The 20,109-nt window shown below is 44.3% G+C and overlaps 1 protein-coding gene across 4 annotated transcripts in view; it reads left to right on the forward strand.

Annotated features, from left to right (window-relative positions):
• The first annotated feature begins 690 nt into the window (after nucleotides 1-690).
• The window catches only part of LOC115196961 (SRSF protein kinase 2), a 62,902-nt gene continuing 43,483 nt past the window's right edge, over nucleotides 691-20,109 (forward strand). For 2 of the 4 annotated variants that reach the window (XM_029758037.1, XM_029758038.1), the window contains exons 1-2: nucleotides 693-820; nucleotides 1,041-1,107. In XM_029758037.1, coding sequence (XP_029613897.1) covers nucleotides 805-820; nucleotides 1,041-1,107 — 83 coding nt within the window. In that variant the 5' untranslated portion in view covers nucleotides 693-804. Of the gene's footprint in view, nucleotides 821-1,040; nucleotides 1,108-20,109 lie in introns of all 4 variants that reach the window. The other 2 variants (XM_029758039.1, XM_029758035.1) reach the window with 2 other exon arrangements.

The following is a 20,109-nucleotide window of genomic DNA, read 5'->3' on the forward strand; positions in this document are numbered from 1 at the left end:
AGTAACAATCTAGGCCTATAATAAGAACATGTAGGTTAACCAATCCCAGATAGGTCGATTCTCACTCAACATTTATTTGAGAGTAGGCTTATTTGTAGGAACATTGTTGTTCAGGGTCAGGGATAGGGATGCTTGTGATCCAGGGTGAGATAATAACGGATTATGTTTGCCATATGACTCACCATGGCTACGGATTATGGGGTGCCACAACAGATTAATTTCCAAACCCATTCACCTAACCAGCTAGGCCTATCTGACCATGTCTGGGTCCCTTTGAGCATAGTCAGTCCTCCAGTAGCCGAGCCTTAACAGTTCTCCAAATTGGTAGGATCCTTTAAAGATGGCAACTCTGACAGAAAAGTTAACCAACGTGTCAATAAAATGTCTTGCAAAAATATAAAATATGGTGGATAATTTAGCTGGAGTCTTTCCCTTGCTCATACTATGCCCCAGTTAGCCTAGATGCCCTAATAACTAATAATCCTTTGAGGTGGTGATAAATATGGAGGCAGGCAGGGGGAATCCTTTCAGGTTCATGACATCAGAGACAATACATTGGGATGGTCTAATAATGTAGACGGGAGTCAGTCTTTCTGGTTTTGGTTCTTTGGGGGCTCCTTTTTGCGCTCACCTCACCTGCCAGTTGTGCGCGGCCATGTAGCATAGAGCTCCAGTGCCTGAGCGCGCCTCCTCCTCCTAACGACAGAGGGAGTGCGCGTTCTCTGGAGGGAAGGCTGGATAGCGAGAGATCCCGGCTGCTGGCGCTGAGCTGCCGCTGCTGCTGAGGGGAAGGAGGAAAACATCATGAGCTCAAGGAAAGGTATGGAAATCTCTTTTATTCTTCAAATATTCTGCATCCTGGACAGCTTCTGTAGGTTTTGGTTAGAAGTGGTGAAATTACGCGCGTGCGGGGGTTTCAACCTTTTAGGTAAACGATGCTTGGACCGGCCAGCTCGAGACTGATGTGTTGTTCCTTCTCCCTGTCCCCCACTCTCACTCCGTGCTCGGACCTCGGTCCTACCTCTGCATAAATCTCTTAGTGATGGCCATCCAGGCCCGAAAGAGAAGGCCGAAGGGGAAAAAAGACAAGGCAGCCCACGGAAAGAGGTAAGCAGGGCGGCGGTCGGGGAGAGGAGTGTACTTGGAGGGTTGGTTGTGCAGTGCTGTTGTTCGTTTGTTGTGTTTTGTTTCAGTGATAGCGGTTATAAGGCTTCCCATACAACGTCAGCCAGACGGCTGTCACTGTTGACAGTGTCTGGCTGAGTGGCTGGTGTGAAGGCGACATATGGGGGAGAGTCTGTTTTTGCGCACCTATGGCACAACGTCCACACACAGGCATACTGCGATGGTGCTGGCGGGAACTGGAACTCTGCCTGGCCTCTGCGGCTCGGGTCCATCTCTTCTGGGCGGTCCAACTATGTTGGAAGTTGTCATTGGCAACGTCTCTCGGGCCGGTGTGTGTGGTTACGTCGAGGAATATTATATATCGTACCCGGAGTGGAGTGGAGTCTTGCCCATATAGGATATGAATTGCATGCTGAAGTTGTAGATCGCAATAAATGACCAATGACTGTCTCGCGTGTCTGTGTACTTGTTAAATGCTGAAGGCGTCTTGGTATCGGCTGCATCAGCTGGGGCTGAGAGCCGTGACTTGGTTGGGGGTTGCAAATAAGATCTGACAGGTGTGACAGGCTTCCTTGGCCTCATTGCATTAATGAAAGAGACGAATAAGCACCCGGAATGAAACGCGTCGTCGGTTTATAGGCGCTATTTGTGAATCGCACTGGGTCTGTGGCTGCGATATGACGTAACAGTGCCGATACAGAGTGTGTATAGAGGGACTTATATTAGAGTGAATGAGATCTCTGTGAATTTTGGGTGTGTGAGTGCTGTATTTTGCATGGCGCATGAGCCGGTTATGACGGAGTGCAGTGTTGGTGTGCGCGCCGCGGCGCAGTGGCTCTGTAAAGTGCATGCGAATTGGTCTGGAGAGAGAGGAGCCGACTTCATGGCATGATGCTATTGGACCGACGTCACCGGTGTAGTCACTGCATCAATTAGGTGATACCATACCAAGGTTCTGCCCACACACGAGCAGCTATGGAAGGTGCTGGAATGGTCTATCTGTTGCTTTAGGATACGTTCACCAAATTATACCACATCACTCACAAACGTGTCAAATATACATTTATTTAAGCTCAGTGTTTTTTTGTTGTTGTTGCCATTAATTTAACGATGTTGGAAATGTCTCTTATTATCATGCAGCTAATAATGGATATATTACAATGTATTCATTTCAGTTGTTTCAAATGGGGGATATTGACATCATGTGACTTGAAATTGCTCTGAAAGAGAAGTTGACAAATGCAACTGTAACATCCTCTATCTTTCTGGCCTTTACCACCTTTAAAGGTCATAGCTATGTGTTCGTTAAGGGCCCATGCTTGACTGCTGCTGTGAACAATCTCTCTGTAGAGACATGCTTTGAGCTGGAGTGGAAACCACAACAAGAACACCCACAGCATGTTCGCAGATGACATCATAGCAATAGTCAGGCAACAAGTTTGGCCTTCCTGTCCATTCATAGTCGTGTGTGTGTTTGCACGTCCATATGAGCGTATGAGCATATGCGTGCCCACGTGTGTGTGCTGTTTTGTGTATGGTTAGGCCCTTCAGGAGACGTAAGTCTACCTGTCTATTGCTACAGACAGGAGGCTCATCTCGACCTACAGTAGATCAAATTAAGTGAACTTTTTTCTATTTCGGCACGTCCAACTTTTACTTCTTTTATGTTGTACAGTCAGTCAGTAACTTAGTAATGTGGGCCTCGCGAGTGGCGCAGTGGTCTAAGGCACTGCATCGCAGGGCTAGCTGTGCCACTAGAGATTCTGAGTTCGAGTCCAGACTCTGTTGCAGCCGGAGACCCATGGGGCAGTGCACAATTGGCGTAGTGTGCGCTGACATGGTCACCAGGTGCACAGTGTTTCCTCCGACACGTTGGTGCAGCTGGCTTCCGGGTTAAGTGGGCATTGTGTCAAGAAGCAGTGCGGCTTGGTTGGGTCGTGCTTCGGGAGGACGCACGGCTCTCGGCCTTCGCCTCTCCCAAGTCCATACGGGAGTTGCAGCGATGAGACAAGACTGTAACTACCAATTGGATACCACGAAATTGGGGAGAAAAAAGGGTAAAAGTAACAACAACAAAAAACGTAGTAATGTGATCCTATCACTCTTTCACCAACTCACGCATGAGAACACAGGCTAAATGCTCACACTTATCTGTCTGTCTGGGGACTGAGCCTTCCTCCTCCCTCATGAGTACCCTTCCTGCAGGCTCATCCTGACAGGCTCATCCTGACATGACCCTCCAGCATAACAATGCCACCACCCATACTGCTCGTTCTGTACGTGATTTCCTGCCGACAGGAATGTCAGTGTTCTGCCACGGCCAGCGAAGAGCCCGGATCTCAATCCCATTGAGCACATCTGGGACCTGTTGGATCAGAGGGTGAGGGCTAGGGCCATTCCCCCCAGAAATGTCCGGGAACTTGCAGGTGCCTTGGTGGAAGAGTAGGGTAACATCTCACAGCAAGAACTGGCAAATCTGGTGCAGTCCATGAGGAGGAGATGCACTTCAGTACTTAATGCAGCTGGTGGCCACACCAGATACTGACTGTTACTTCTGATTTTGACACCCTCTTTGTTCAGGGATACATTATTCAATTTCTGTTAGTCCCATGTCTGTGGAACTTGTTCAGTTTATGTCTCAGTTGTTGAATCTTGTTATGTTCCTACAAATATTTACACATGTTTAGTTTGCTGAAAAAGAAACGCAGTTCACAGTGAGAGGACGTTTCTTTTTTTCCTGAGTGTCTGTTGCTAGTTTGTGTTTTTACATTGTGGACTTTTTAAATACATAATCAGGTAGATTTGTAGGTAAACACATTGAAATGAATGATGGCTAAACCTCCGAACGTCCTAGAGTTATTGTTCTAGATGACTCAGTCATCTCAATTCAGAGTTTATTAATTCTGCTAGCATTAGTTCAGAACCACTGGAGCAGGAGTGTCAAACACACAGCTCACAAACTCAATATATTTTAAAATAACCAAAACCAATTCAAAATTCTGTAGTAAGAATAATGGACCTATATTCATACAGTTTCACTGATAATCACCTAAATGAAAGCTAGACAGTCAGGGAGCATCAAATTCCAAAAACGAGGACTATTTTATTGGCACATTTTGTCAGCGAGGATATTTAACAAATGTTCAACCTTGTTGAAGACCGAATGCGACCCCCGGGGAAAAATTAGTTTGACAACCCTCCAGTAGAGTTTCAATAACATTATCATAACTCTGTATGTACCACTGCTCCCATCTTCAATCAGCTGGCGAAAGGCAAGACAAAAATCAATGCAGTTTACAATGCAATGTGTAGCAACATCATTCAGACTGCATTGGCTCATACAGGGATCTACATTACACCAATACACAGAGAGCAGATTTATACGACCCTCACTGTTAGCAATGAGGCTGGAGTTTCTATAGGAGGTATGATATCACTAACAACGCCCAGTGTGTGTCATATAAATCTGCTCTCTGTGTATTGCTGTAATGTAGATCCCTGTATGAGCCAATGCAGTCTGGATGATGTTGCTACATATTGCATTGTAAACTACATTGATTTTTGTCTTACCTTTCGCCAGCTGATTGAAGATGTGAGCAGCCTGGCGAACAGGACTCTGTGTGGTTCAATAGAGTGAGGCAGCCAGGTAGCAGAATGTTCTCACAAATTCAAACCAACATTTTCTCTCTGTAGTAGCTGGATACTGTTGCTCCAGCTCTCAACTGCCATCAGGCCGCAAATTTGAGAGACCTTTTGCAAATATGACGAATTATTTAAGCCTAATTATGATTATAGTTTGGAGTTAAGTCAAATATATAAATGGTTATGATAATGGTTATGATACACAACATTGCTATGTTGTGGTGGTTCTTCTTCAATGGAAGTTAGAGGACTAGGTACAGGCGTCAAAGTTGTCAAAGCTCAGACGACTTAATGAATTCATTGGATTGGTTCCCAGAGGGGATCACTTAGTGATGGTGAAGAGCCAATACACCAGACCAGACCTGGCTAGCTCTACTGAATGGACATCACTTACCTGGTGTTTAGATGCCCTTGTTTACCCGTTTGTTTGTGTGTATCTCAAATTCTCAATGCTAGCGATGAGGGTGGTACCATATAAGCCTTATCAGAATGTCTCTGGTGGACCAGATAGCCACAGCCTAGCGGAGTACACCATGTGAGCCTCATGCAGCACTGTAATTCAGTGGAGAGGGAGGGAGGGACTGCCTGGCCCTGGACAGCAGTGGAGAAGAGAGGAGGAGACAGCGGAGGACGACCAGGGAGAGGGAAAGTTAAGCGGAAGGGAGAGAGGAAATGGGTGTCAGAGTAGTCTGTGCCGTATCGGACTCAGGATGACGTGCACATAGATCACACTTCTGTCTAGGCGTGTTCCTGTGTTTGAGTGTGTGTGTATTCGTGTGGTTGTAGGTGCGGCCATGTTTTTCCAATGCTGCAAAATGTGTCATGAGAAGTCAAACCTGCAGGACAGCAATGTGCACCAGTTCCCTAACCCAAGGCTGCGTTTTTGTTGAATTCAGTCAGGACCATGAAGGTGCTAAAACAAAGCCCATAATCCACACACACCCACTCCCTTCCATGCTTGTTTGGGTAACATGACATTTATAATAAGCACAAGTAAGCCTACTCTGGTAGTTAAGAGCAACTCTCAAAACAATACGTTCTGATGGGTGCCACTGAACACGAATCCTTAGTCATTTCATTACGCTGTTATTAGTTAGCGTGACAGGCAGCTAGCTAACCAGCTAAACCACAGCCCAATACAGACCATTTCAAGTAAGTAGTCATGAGAAAAGATCAGTTGTTATTACTGTTTGACGTCTGTTAGCTCACACTGATGACGGTATAATGATTGGGTAGGCTATATGAAAGCTGTATGCTAATAGTGAGGAAACATCTGTTTTGGAGTGTGCAGCGTGAAGAATAGCTAAGCTATCGCTCTCAAGCAGATATTGACGATAAGGTCCCAGTGTGTGTTATGCTCTTGCTCTGGGTTCTCCCAGGGAGGACACAGTAAAGGAGTAGGGCTGATTGACTGGAAGCTAATTGAATGAAGAAGTAGGCCATTGCACCACCAATGGATTAGGTACCAGGAGTGTTTTAGGTAGACCTATCGGTATTTAAGTGTAGCGTGCCGAAGAGGATCCGCCTATTCTACACTTGGCTTGAAGTGATTTTGCATTGATTTAGGCATGATTATTTGGAGCATGTAAAAGGAGTTCTCCAGCTCATATCGCTTTCTAATTAATAATAATAATGGTCAACTGTAAAAGTAGACTAACCCATATTTTGGTTGCTGATTATCAGGATCCACAGATCGACAGATTACTGCCAAATCCATAAAACAAGGAAGGCCCAAAAAGAACTTCTGGACATCAGAAAAGTGATTACTCAACGTGGACTGGAAGAAACCTTTTCCTTTAGCGAGTCCAACGAGAAGGATATCCTGCTTTCACTGGAACAGACCCAGATCTACGCCTTTTGCGTGAAGAAAAGACACTGGAAAAGGGGCCGCAGATCGGGCAGCCTTCTGAGAATCCAGAGGCGAGCGAGTAAACTCCCACTGCCTTCCGTTCTTCTTGCTAACGTGCAATCATTGGAAAATAAAATTAGGATTATTTTACCAACGAGACATTAAAAACTGTAACATCTTATGTTTCACCGAGACGTGGCTGAACAAAGACACGGACTAGAGCTAGCGGGATTTTCCATGCACCGGCAGAACAGAGATGCTACCTCTGGTAAGACGAGAGGTGGGGGTGTGTGTCTTTTTGTCAATAACAGCTGGTGCGCAATGTCAAATATTAAAGAAGTCTCGAGGTATTGCTCGCCTGAGGTAGAGTGCCTTATGATAAGCTGTAGACCACACTATCTACCAAGAGAGTTCGCATCTGTATTATTCGTAGCCGTCTATTTACCACCACAGAATGAAGCTGGCACTAAGACCGCTCTCAACCAACTCTATAAGGCCATAAGCAAAGAAGAAAATGCTCAACCAGAAGCGGCACTCCTAGTGGCTGGGGACTTTAATGCAGACAAACTTAAATCAGTTTAACCAAATTTTTACCAGCATGTCACATGTGCAACCAGGGGGAAAAAACATCCTAGACCACCTTTACTCAACACACAGAGATGCATACAAAGCTCTCCCCCGCCCTCCATTTGGCAAATCTGACCATAATTCTATCCTCCTGATTCCTGCTTACAAGCAAAAACTAAAGCAGGAAGTACCAATGACTCGATCAATACGGAAGTGGTCAGATGACACGGATGCTACACTACAGGACTGTTTTGCTAGCACAGACTGGAATATGTTCCGGGATTCATCCAATGGCATTGAGGAATCCACTACCTCAATCATCGGCTTCATCATGATGTTGTCCCCACGGTGACTGTACGTACATATCCCAACCAGAAGCCATGGATTACAGGCAACATCCGCATCAAGCTAAAGGCTAGAGCTTCCGCTTTCAAGGAGTAGGAGACTAATCCGGACGCTTATAAGAAATCCCGCTATGCCCTCAGACGAACCATCAAACAAGCAAAGCGTCAATACAGGATTAAGATTGAATCCTACTACACCAGCTCTGATGCTCGTCAGATGTGGCAGGGCTTGAAAACTATTTCAGACTACAAAGGGAAACCCAGACACGAGCTGCCCAGTGATGCGAGCCTACCAGACGAGCTAAATGCCTTGTATGCTCGCTTAGAGGAAAGCAACACTGAAGCATGCACAAGAGCACCAGCTGTTCTGGATGACTGTGTGATAATGCTCTCGGTAGCTGATGTGAACAAAACCTTTAAACAGGTACATTCACAAAGCCGCTGGGCCAAACGGATTACCAGGACGTGTACTCAAAGCATGCGCGGACCAACTGTCAAGTGTCTTCACTGACATTTTCAACCTCTCCCTGACCGATTCTATAATACCTACATGTTTCAAGCAAACCACCATAGTCCCTGTGCCCAAGGAAGCAAAGGTAACCTGCCTAAATGATTACCGCCCCATGGCACTCACGTCGGTAGCCATGAAGTGCTTTGAAAGGCTGGTCATGGCTCACATCAACAACATCCCCCCCGGACACCCTAGACCCACTCCAAATCGCATACCACCCCAACAGATCCACAGATGACGCAATCTCAATCGCACTCCACACTGCCCTTTCTCACCTGGACAAAGGGAACACCTATGTGAGAATGCTGTTCATTGACTACAGCTCAGCGTTCAACACCATAGTGCCCATGAAGCTCATCACTAAGCTAAGGACCCTGGGACTGAACACCTCCCTCTGCAACTGGATCCTGGACTTCCTGACAGGCCGCCCCCCAGGTGGTAAGAGTAGGCGACAACACATCTGCCACGCTGATCCTTAACACTAGGGCCCCTCAGGGGTGTGCACTTAGTCCCCTCCTGTATTCCCTGTTCACCCACGACTGCGTGGCCAAACATGACTCCAACACCATCATTAAGTTTGCTGACGACACAACAGTGGTAGGCCTGATCACCGACAACGATGAGACGGCCTATAGGGAGGAGGTCAGAGAACTGACAGTGTTGTGCCAGGACAACAACCTCTCCCTCAATGTGAGCAAGACAATGGAGCTGATCGTGGACTACAGGAAAAGGTGGGCCAAACAGGCCCCCATTAACATTGACAGGGCTGTAGTGGAGCGGGTCGAGAGTTTGGTCGGGTGTCCACATCACCAACATGGTCATGGTCCAAACATACAGTCGTGAAGAGGGCACGACAAAACCTTTTCCCCCTCAGGAGACTGAAAAGATTTGGCATAGGTCTCTAGATCCTCAAAAGGTTCTACAGCTGCACCATCGAGAGCATCCTGACCGGTTGCATCACCGCCTGGTATGGCAACTGCTCAGCATCTGACCGTAAGGTGCTACAGAGGGTAGTGCGAATGGCCCAGCACATCACTGGGGCCAAGCTTCCTGCTATCCAGGACCTATATAATAGGCGGTGTCAAAGGAAAGCCCATAAAATTGTCAGAGACTCCAGTGACACAAATCATAGACTGTTTTCTCTGCTACCGCACTGCAACCGGTACCGGATCGCCAAGTCTAGGACCAAAAGGCACCTCAACAGCTTCTACCCCCAAGCCATAAGACTGCTGAACAGTTTATAAAATCGCCACCGGACAATTTAGATTGACCCCCCTCCTCCTTTTTGTACACTGCTGCTACTCACTGTTTGTTTGTTATCTATGCATAGTCACTTCGCCCCCACCTACATGTACAGATTACCTCAACTAGCCTGTACCCCTGCACACTGACTCGGTACCGGTGCCCCCTGTATATAGCCTCGTTGTTGTTATCGTGTTACTTTTTTATTATTTGATTTTAGTCTACTTGGTAAATATTTATTCTTCTTGAACTGCACTGTTGGTTAAGGGCTTGTAAGTAAGCATTTCACGGTAAAGTCTACACTTGTTGTATTCGGCGCATGTGATAAATAAAGTTTGATTTGATTTGGTTGAACTAAATCTACCCTTTCCATTTATTCCATATTAAGGCCTACTGATTAGGACTGGCACGATGTTCTCCTCGGGATTTGGTGGTAGGTTTTGAGAAATGTTTTCATATACTTGTATTTGGTTCTTGGTAAGACCAGACAGGATTCCGGCACTGTAAAACTATTTTGATGAGAGACAAGTATCATCATGCATGGGTGAATAAGATGTTGTAGTGAAGGTTTAACCTATATTTGACCTGCCTGTGTGTCTCTCAAAACATCTACAAGCTGCAGTACAGTTCCGGCCAGGGCCAGGCAGGCCAGACCATCGAGGCAAAAGCGAGGCATTAGAGCATTTAATTCTGTGTTCATACTTACTCATGGAGGATCACAGTGCCAGTGAGGGCAAAGAACCTAAAAATCCTCTCTCGGCTGCCCCCTGCTGGTGATTAAAGTCTAAGCAGTGTGTCTGTTGGAAAATGTGGAAAGGGGGTATGATAATTGTGTTCATTTAGTTGACCAGGCCCCCGAATGTACCCCTCCCCATAGCACAGTTGTTCTCTCCCTTTTATATTGTTTAATATAGCTACATTTTATCTTCCAATCTTCTCAATTTATCCTCCTCTCTTTTATAAGTGAAGCCCCATATCTGATCATGAGTTTCTGATATTCTGAGAAGAGCTGGAAATAGAAAATGCCTAAGGCTTGTGTGTGAGAGAAAGAACAATAGATGTTGTGCCTCATACACTGTGTGATCAGAACCAAGGCGTCTGCCAACTACCCAGGCATAGTGAGGGAAGTGTTGTGTTATGTGTAGTCCTGTACTGCCATATCTGTTCTAGTCAGTGGGCTAGTGTTACACTCTCCCCTCTACTAATACTTAGATTTGTTTTTGTATTTTTTACAAATTTTTCTCCCCAATGGTAGTTACAGTCTTGTCCCATCGCTGCAACTCCCCTACGGACTCGGGAGAGGCGAAAGTCGAGAGCCGAAACACGACCCAGCCAAGCCGCACTGCTTCTTGACACACTGCTCGCTTAACCCGGAAGCCAGCCGCACAAATGTGTCTGAGGAAACAGCGTCATTGCTGGTGACCGAAGTCAGCTTGCAGGCGCCCGGCCCGCCACAAGGAGTCGCTAGAGCACGATGGGACAAGGAAATCCTGGCCGGCCAAACCCTCCCCTAACCCGGACCATGCTGGGCCAATTGTGCGCCGCCTTATGTGTCTCCCGGTCACACCCGGTTCTGTAGTGACTGCATTGCAGGGCCTTAGAATGATGCACCACTCGGGAGGCCCTCCAGTAATAATTTTATCATGTACACATGTGCACGCGTGTGTGTGTGATTGTGTGGGCAGGTGTGTGTTCTTTTTCCATTCAGGGATTAACCAGCAGCTAAGCCTACCTGCCAATAATACTATTCATGGGTGTGTCTCTCCTCTATTTGGCTCAAATAACCTGATCATAATAATCGCATCACACAATCATGGTGTATTATCAATGATATAGCAGCTAGTTACTTTTGTATATATAGTATATCAATACTATGTGGATACCCCTTCAAATTTGTGGATTTGGCTATTTCAGCCACATCCGTTGCTGACAGGTGTATAAAATCAAGCACACAGCTATGCAATCTCCAAAGACAAACATTGGCAGTAGAATGGCCTTACTGAAGAGCTCACTGACGTTCAACGTGGCACCGTTATAGGATACCACCTTTCCAACAAGTCAGTTCGTCAAATTTCTGCCCTGCTAGAGCTACCCCACTCAATTGTAAGCGCTGTTATTGTGAAGTGGAAATGTTTAGGAGCAACAACGGCTTAGCTGCGAAGTGGTAGGCCACAAGCTCACAGAATGGGACTGCAGAGTGCTGAAACGGGTGGACCATAAAAATTGTCTGTCCTCGGTTGCAACACTCACTACCAAGTTCCGAACTGCCTCTGGAAGCAACGTCAGCACAATAACTGTTTGTCCGGCGCTTCATGAAATAGGTTTCCATGGCCGAGCAGCCGCACACAAGCCTAAGATCACCATGCGCAATGCCAAGCGTTGGCTGGAGTGGTGTACAGCTCGCCACTATTGGACTCTGGAGCAGTGGAAACGCTTCACCATCTGGCAGTCCAACAGACAAATCTGGGTTTGGCGGATGCCAGGAGAACACTACCTGCCCGAATGCATAGTACCAACTGTAATGTTTGGTGGAGGATAAATAATGGTCTAGGGCTGTGTTTATGGTTCGGTCTAGGCCACTTACTTCCAGTGAAGGGAAATCTTAATGCTACAGCATACAATGGCATTCTAGATGATTCTGTGCTTCCAACTTTGTGGAAACAGTTTAGGGAAGGCTCTTTCCTGTTTCAGCATGACAATGCCCCCGTGCACAAAGTGAGGTTCATACAGAAATGGTTTGTCAAAGTAGATGTGAAAGAACTTGACTGGCCTGGACAGAGCCCAGATCTCAACCCCATCAAACACATTTGGGATGAATTGGAATGCCGACTGCGAGCCAGGCCTAATCGCCCAACATCAGTGCCCGACCTCACTAATGCTCTTGTGGCTGAATGGAAGCAAGTCCCCTCAGCAATGTTCCAACATCTAGTGGAAAGCCTTCCCAGAAGAGTGGAGGCTGTTGTAGCAGCAAAGGGGGGACCAACTCCATATTAATGCCCATGATTTTGGAATGAGATGTTCGATGAACAGTGTCCACATACTTTTGTTCATGTAGTGTATTACTAAGGCTATTGTAGTGAATTCAATTCTTAACGTTAGGCCTGCCTACTGTGTGATTGGACCCTAACCAGACTGGTGGGGGAGGTTTATTCATCTCATTATCTATCGGCGCTAATCCAGAGCTGTGTGTGTGTGTGTGTGTGTGTGTGTGTGTGTGTGTGTGTGTGTGTGTGTGTACAGCCACGCAGACGGTTCACACCATAAACACTCCCTCTATAGTGTGTTTACAGTGGCAGCTCCGTTGCCATTGTAAACACACTGTAATCTCTATCCCGTCAGTGGTGCTGGCTGAGCATTCTCAGCCACACACACACACAAACACACACACACACACACAAACACACACACACACACACACACACACACACACACACACACACACACACACACGGTGAGCTGAGCTGCCCCAAACATACCCTTCCAGCCAGAATGATGCAGACAAGTCCTTATACATACAACATCCACAATAGCACTGTAAAAAAGCCAACAAAACCAATGTTAATCACCATTATTCTGTGAGTTAGGTGGGGAAAGAAATTGAGCTAATGTGTGAATGTTAAATCTGCATTGTTGGTTAAGGGCTTGTAAGTAAGCGTTTCACTGTAAGGTCTGCACCTGTTGTATTCGGCTCATGTGCCAAATAAAATGTCATTTGATTTGTTGAGTTCACAGTGAGCTGAATGTATAAAAACGTGTTTAGTCAAATTACAAATTGAAGTTTGCCTTTGGAAGGCAACATTGTATTTTGGTTCAGCTATATTCCCACATCTTGAGCAAACTACATAATCCATTTGCAACTGGTTGCCTTACTATTGACCCTTCGCTAAACCCTGCCCTAGATATTTGGGCAACCAGTCGTAGCTCTCCAATGGATAACTTCGGACATTGAGGTCATTCCAAAGAGTTGTCCTCCAAAAACAAATTGTTTAAATGGCTAAATAATTTAACAGTGCAACAGGGGTACTTGCTAAAGTGATTCCTGAAATGCAGACGCTATTGGAGTATTTGTAGAATCTGAAATTATACTTTTGTTACATTGTTTGCTAGCCCAGCTCTCACTCCCACCGAACGCTAGCTAGCTAGCCCATCATATTGACTTGTTGCAGATAAAATGCTGTGCGCGATTACATAGTGCACATGGAAATCATTTTTGCTGTTAAATTCCCATATACCGTCCAAAAAAAATACAATTTAAATGGGTTTCCATCCTTCAACTCTAATGATGTTTTTATATATTTTTTAATTGCATATAGCGAATGTGCCCACTCTGGTCTTGCATGTTCGCTCTAGCCAACAGTTCAAATTATCAGATACATTGCGGGTATAGCCTACTATATAATGAGATTATTAGTGACAAAAGGCAGCCAAGCATCAATCATTATGTCACCAGAATAAGACCCTTGATATTTATTGTAAAGGAGCATCAAACTCATCACCGTACACTTTCAGCACCCTGTGAAGTTCATCATCATTTATTTTATCTGCCTAATACACTGCAAGTTTTCCTGAGACTTAGTGGGAGGACCACACAGCATATTATAACCGGACTTCAAGTTTACTTCGATATGATAGTTATTATATCAATATTTGAGCATAAAGGCGTTTCACCACCATTTCTCGTATAATTAATTTGACCTTGTCAAGTGTATTTTGTTTTGTCGACATTTGGGAAGTGTACTGACAAATTAGCTTTTTCCATCAGCCTGTCGTGAAATGTTTTATCCGACATGTATTTTACTCACATAAAAAGGTTGGATGGAAACCTGGTTAATGTCACACTCTTCTGACTTGCTAGTTAGGCTCATTTCATTATGCCCTTATTTAACGTGGGTACATTGGTCACAGCTGGTTATATGAATATGACAGATGGAAAGCTTGCCTACTTCCTTTGGCTGGGGCATTAATGTTAGTCGGAACACAGACCTCTCGTTGTTGTGTGCTGTGCCCCATGCAGCTTGTGGCAGTGCTGTTGTATGCACTTGCATCACCTGATCTCATAGACTAAACGTAACACAGTAAATGTAAATCCGCAACTCTCGAAGTTAGTATGATATGTTACGTTGGTATGGTTACATGAGACAGATGGTTACTTAAGTAGGGTGGTTGGTCTGGGTGGGTGGGTTAGCTAACCCTAACCTTAACCCTTTTAGCTAACCCCTCCCCTAACCCTAACCTTTACCCTTTTAGCTAACCCCTAACACTAACCTTAACCCTTTTACCTAACCCCTAACCCTAACCTTTTTACCTAACCACCCCCTAATCCTAACCTTAACCCTTTTACCTAACCCCTAACCCTAACCCTTTTACCTAACCATCCCCTAATCCTAACCGTAACCCTTTTAGCTAACCCCTCTCCTAACCCTAACCTTAACCCTTTTAGCTAACCCCTCTCCTAACCTTAACCCTTTTAGCTAACCCTAACCTTAACCCTTCAACCTAACTCCTAAACTTAACCCTAAACCCTAACCTAGGTAATGTTAGCTAGCTACTGATAGCCACCTAGCCAGAATTCTTAACATATCATAAGATTTGCAAATTCGTAAAATATTGTACGTATTGCAAATTTGTAACATATAAAATGAATTGTCATTCATAATATAGCATACGGAATGGGTGATGGACATCCACAAGTTAATACATACCATACAAAATGTAACATATACTAAATGGAGTGTCTTGGATTTACGTACAGAATAATACAAAATGCTCTGAGACCAGGTTGTTCTGCCTGGTACATTATGAAAGTGTAAAACAAAGTCTTTCTGACTAAGCCTGTTTCCTTAACCCATTTCTGTTTTTATTTCTACCCAGTGCCTTGTATTGCCGCTTAATCAAATTGTGTTCAATTTGAGGCTCAGGCAGAGTGCAGTTCTCTCAGTGAACACCAGAGAGCTCTATCCTATCATCCAGTGAGATCCAGTTCCATACTGTTGGTTGGGAACAGAGGCTTTGTGCAGGGCTTCCTGTATTTATTTATTTTATTTATTTTGCTCCTTTGCACCATATTATTTATATTTTAACTTTTAACTTTCTTCAAACTACAAATCTACCATTCCAGTGTTTTTTCTTGCCATACTTTATTTACTTTGCCACCATGGCATTTTTTTGCCTTTACCTCCATTATCTCACATCATTTGCTCACATTGTATATAGTCTTATTTTTTTCTACTGCATCATTGATTGTATGTTGTTTTACTCCATGTGTAACTCTGTGTTTTTGTATGTTGTCGAACTGCTTTGCTTTATCTTGGCCAGGTCGCAATTGTAAATGAGAACTTGTTCTCAACTTGCCTACCTGGTTAAATAAAGGTGAAATAAAATAAAATAAATAAAAAAAATTCTAGTTCTACTAGTCCAAAACAAACATATCAATTGCTTGTTTTTGTTGTTGTGCATTGTGTGTATAATAACCACAATACTTAGTCATAGCTACATAGGGCATAGCTACTGTGCCTTATAGCAAGCCATGACATACACTGAAAAAAATCAAGGTTCTTAAACTGTTCATCCTCAGCTCTTAAGGTTCCTTGGAGAACTCTTGCCCGAAAAAGGACCTTTGAGTTAAGTGTGGGGTTCTTGGCGAGGGAGCTACACTATGGAAGCCTGCAGATTTGTCCCTTTAATAGCACAGAGTAAATCGGCCGGTGTTGATTTTTCAAAGTGACTTTTTGGCGCTTTGAAAATGCTATTGTGTTATTTGAAATAATATTTTTTGTTGTATTCTGATGATACCCAAGACCTTCATAAACACAACCAGATTATTATTTTACCGATAGCATATATGAAATTTATTTATTAGACTGTAAGAATGTTTGAGTCAAAATGACTCAAACATTCATTGGCTCAAAGGGGGGGGTCCCTCGATTAACCAGAGTTGAACCAACACCACGCCCATCATTGTCATATTTCCTAGTATGCTCTATTGCAGGTTCATTTTTAGAATGGTTTGTTTCATTATCTACGTTTTTGAATGTACAATGATTGATTAATTAATCTTATGCAACTCAAAAATATTTGTACAAAAATCAAAACTATGGCAATCTGTTACTTTGACTTATTTCACCCATTACTGAAATGGTTGTTCCAGTTTGTATGCTTAAGGTAGTCTCATGTCTAAATCTTCCCAACCCTGGCAGTCATTCAGAATGTAGGCTGCGGGTGAATAAAAATGCTAAATGTTAGATATCCCAACTCTGGCTGGATTCCAATAGGAATTACACATCTCTTGGAACAGATTTCCAGAATTAAAACCATGTGCAGCTGATTTGCTGGTGTTTTTACAGACTTTTATGTCCAACGATAAAAATCGAATCAAATCACAGAGGTCAGAGTGAGTGGTGGGAGAGGTCAAAGGTCGTCGTCCTTCATCCATCAATTAAACATACACCACTTAGCTAATGAGACTGCACACTGTCCCTGGCCCCCGTCTCTTCACACCTGCTTTGTGTGTGTGTGTTTGCGCGCGTGTGTACTGCCGTCCTTAGTGAGTTTCCTAGTGTATTGAGGCATAGCAAGCTGATAAAGTGCCAGCTGCTTACCTGTCCTATCTCTGGGGAAACCAGGTGCATTCAACAGTTAAGGAACTAGGAAGATTGACTCTGTCTACTCAGTGTGTGTGTGTGTGTGTGTGTGTGTGTGTGTGTGTGTGTGTGTGTGTGTGTGTGGCACTCTATCTGCTTACTGTGCCTCATTACACTAGGGAACGCACTGCAGACAGCAGCACTGTGTAGAGCTGGACGATTAACAGAAAATATCTCAGGCATTTAGTTGATATCGTTCATTAGGATAAGTAGCCTATACTAGAGAAATGTCAAGTTTGAAATGAAATACATTTGCTAATGTGAGTGATTGTTAATCATATACCGTCAAAAAAAAAAACAATTTAAATGGGTTTCCAACTGATGGTTACAATCATTTGTTTACCCGGTAACTGAGAACACATTCTAATTTACAGCAACGACCTGGGGAAGAGTTACAGGGGATGAATGAGCCCATCGGAAGTTGGGGATGATGAGGGTCAGATTGGGATTCATGCCAGGACACCAGGGTTAACACCCCTACTCTTACGAGTAGTGCCATGGGATCTTTAGTGACCACAGAGAGTCAGGAAACCCATTTAACGGGCCATCTGAAAGACGGCACCCTACACAGGGCAATGTCCCCCAGTCATGGTCCTGGGGCATTGGGATTTATTTATTTTTTCAAACGACCAGAGGAAAGAGTGCCTCCTACAGGCCCTTCAACACCATCTGGTCTCCCATCTAGGGACTGACCAGGACCAACCCTGCTTAGCTTCAGGAGTGGCATGCAGGGTGGTATGCTGCTGGCCGTCAAACTAGTGGTAGGAGTAGATTAAAGAATAATAGTCAAAACAACTGTGGTGCACATTCATGTTATAAAGTTATCATTCTATTTATCGTTATCGCATCAGTTCAGACAATTTATCGCTATATGGATTTTTGTCAATATCACCCAGGTCTAGCACTGTGTGTATGTGTGTGTGTGTGTGTGTGTGTGTGTGTGTGCATTGTTTCCCCTAGGATTTGTTTCTTAAAGTGGTGGTAGAGGGAGGGCCGGTGGTTGCTCTTTGCTGCGGGGGGGGGGGGGGGGGGTCCGGATGTATGACCCTCGTGAGAGTATTTCTGTAGAATGAATGTGAGAAGGTCACGTCTGGTGACCATTTTTATGTCTCTGCGTGCAGTTTGAAGAAGGTTGAAGGTCGTTTCGCTAGTTCGAAACTTCAAACTGCATGCAAAGACATAAACATGGTGTCCAGGAGTTCATCTGACTCTGGGGAAGTAGACAATAGGGCTTCACTGCTCAAATCTAAGAGAGCCACGAGCGCACAGCCACCGCTTGCTCCTCATCATCACCCTACAGTGCAGTGGCGTACATCAGTATATTTCAGATGGTGTCAACAGAATTGACTTTTCATGCAATTTTAGAGTAGAATTACTTTTTTTTAAAGTCACCAGAAGTGACTTTCTCACAGTCGTTCATGTTTTTTGGAGTGGCGGCAACGATTAAGCAGGCCTGCCGGTGCTCAATGAATATAGGGGTAACTGGTGTGTGCGTGTGTGTGAGTGAAAGGCATGTTGTTTGTTAGGAGTACATGGATATGAAGGCGCCTCTATATGGAGTTCTATACGGATTACTGAAATTGACCAACTCTAGCCCAGACCTGGGCTGTCAGTCTGTCAATCAATCTGTCTACTCATGCTAACATACACCCCGCCAGACATCAGCTGGTAGTAAGGCATGCTAGGGCACATAGTCAATCACAGAGAGGCATGTAGGGTTTCCTAGGGAATATAGTCAATTACAGATCCCCAGATCTGCTCAAGTTCTCTTTAAAAGGTACAAGTTGTTGGTGATGTTATGCACTTGGACACAGTCCTGTTTGTGTGCCTGCATGCCTACACTATGTGCTTGCAATTTCAATTTAAGGGCTTTATTGGCATGGGAAACATGTTAACACTGCCAAAGCAAGTGAAGTAGATAATAAACAATAAAAAAGAACAATAAACATTACACAAAAGTTCCAAAAGAATAAAGACATTTCAAATGTCATATTATGTGCAAATAATTAAAGTACAAAATGGAAAATAAATAAACATAAATATGGGTTGTATTTACAATGGTGTTTGTTCTTCACTGGTTGACCTTTTCTTGTGGCAACAGGTCACACATCTTGCTGCTGTGATGGCACACTGTGGTATTTCACCCAGTAGATATGAGAGTTTATCAAAATTGGGTTTGTTTTTTCGAATTCTTTGTGGATCTGTGTGATCTGAGGGAAAAATGTGTCTCTAATAGGGTCATATATTTGGCAGGAGGGTAGGAAGTGCAGCTCAGTTTCCACCTCATTTTGTGGGCAGTGTGCACATAGCCTGTCTTCTCTTGAGAGCCAGGTCTGCCTACGGCGGCCTTAATCAATAGCAAGGCTATGCTCACTGAGTCTGTACATAGTCAAAGATTTCCTTAAGTTTGGGTCAGTCACAGTGGTCAGGTATTCTGCAACTGTATACTCTCTGTTTAGGGCTTAATAGCATTCGGATGGCCACAGAGCCCGACGACAGCAACACAATTAGACCCAACCAAATCATGAGAAAACAAAAATATAATTACTTGACAATTACTAGTCCTTTCCAATGTGTCAAGTAATTATCTTTTTGTTTTCTCATCATTTGTTTGGGTCTAATTGTGTTGCTGTCCTGGGGCTCTGTGGGGTCAGTTTGGGTTTGTGAACAGAGCCCCAGGACCAGCTTGCTTAGGGACTCTTCTCCAGGTTCATCTCTCTGTAGGTGATGGCTTTGTGATGGAAGGTTTGGGAATCGCTTCCTTTTAGGTGGTTGTAGATTTTAACGGCTCTTTTCTGGATTGTGATAATTAGCGGGTATCGGGCTAATTCTGCTCTGCATGCATAATTTTGTTTTTACGATGTACACAGAGGATATTTTTGCAGAATTCTCAATTTTGTTGTTTGTCCTATTTTGTGAATTCTTGGTTGGTGAGCGGACCCCAGACCTCACAACCATAAAGGGCAATGGGTAATATAACTGATATGTATTTTTTCCCAGATCCTAATTGGTATGTCTAATTTTATGTTCCTATTGATGGCATAGAAGGCCCTTCTTGCCTTGTCTCTCAGATCGTTCACAGCTTTGTGGAAGTTGCCTGTGGCGCTGATGTTTAGGCCGAGGTATGTATAGTTTTTTGTGTGCTCTAGGGCAACTGTGTAAATATGGAATTTGTATTTGTGGTCCTGG

The sequence above is a fragment of the Salmo trutta genome, chromosome 7 (assembly GCF_901001165.1).
Source record: "Salmo trutta chromosome 7, fSalTru1.1, whole genome shotgun sequence".
NCBI classification, from domain to species: domain Eukaryota; kingdom Metazoa; phylum Chordata; class Actinopteri; order Salmoniformes; family Salmonidae; genus Salmo; species Salmo trutta.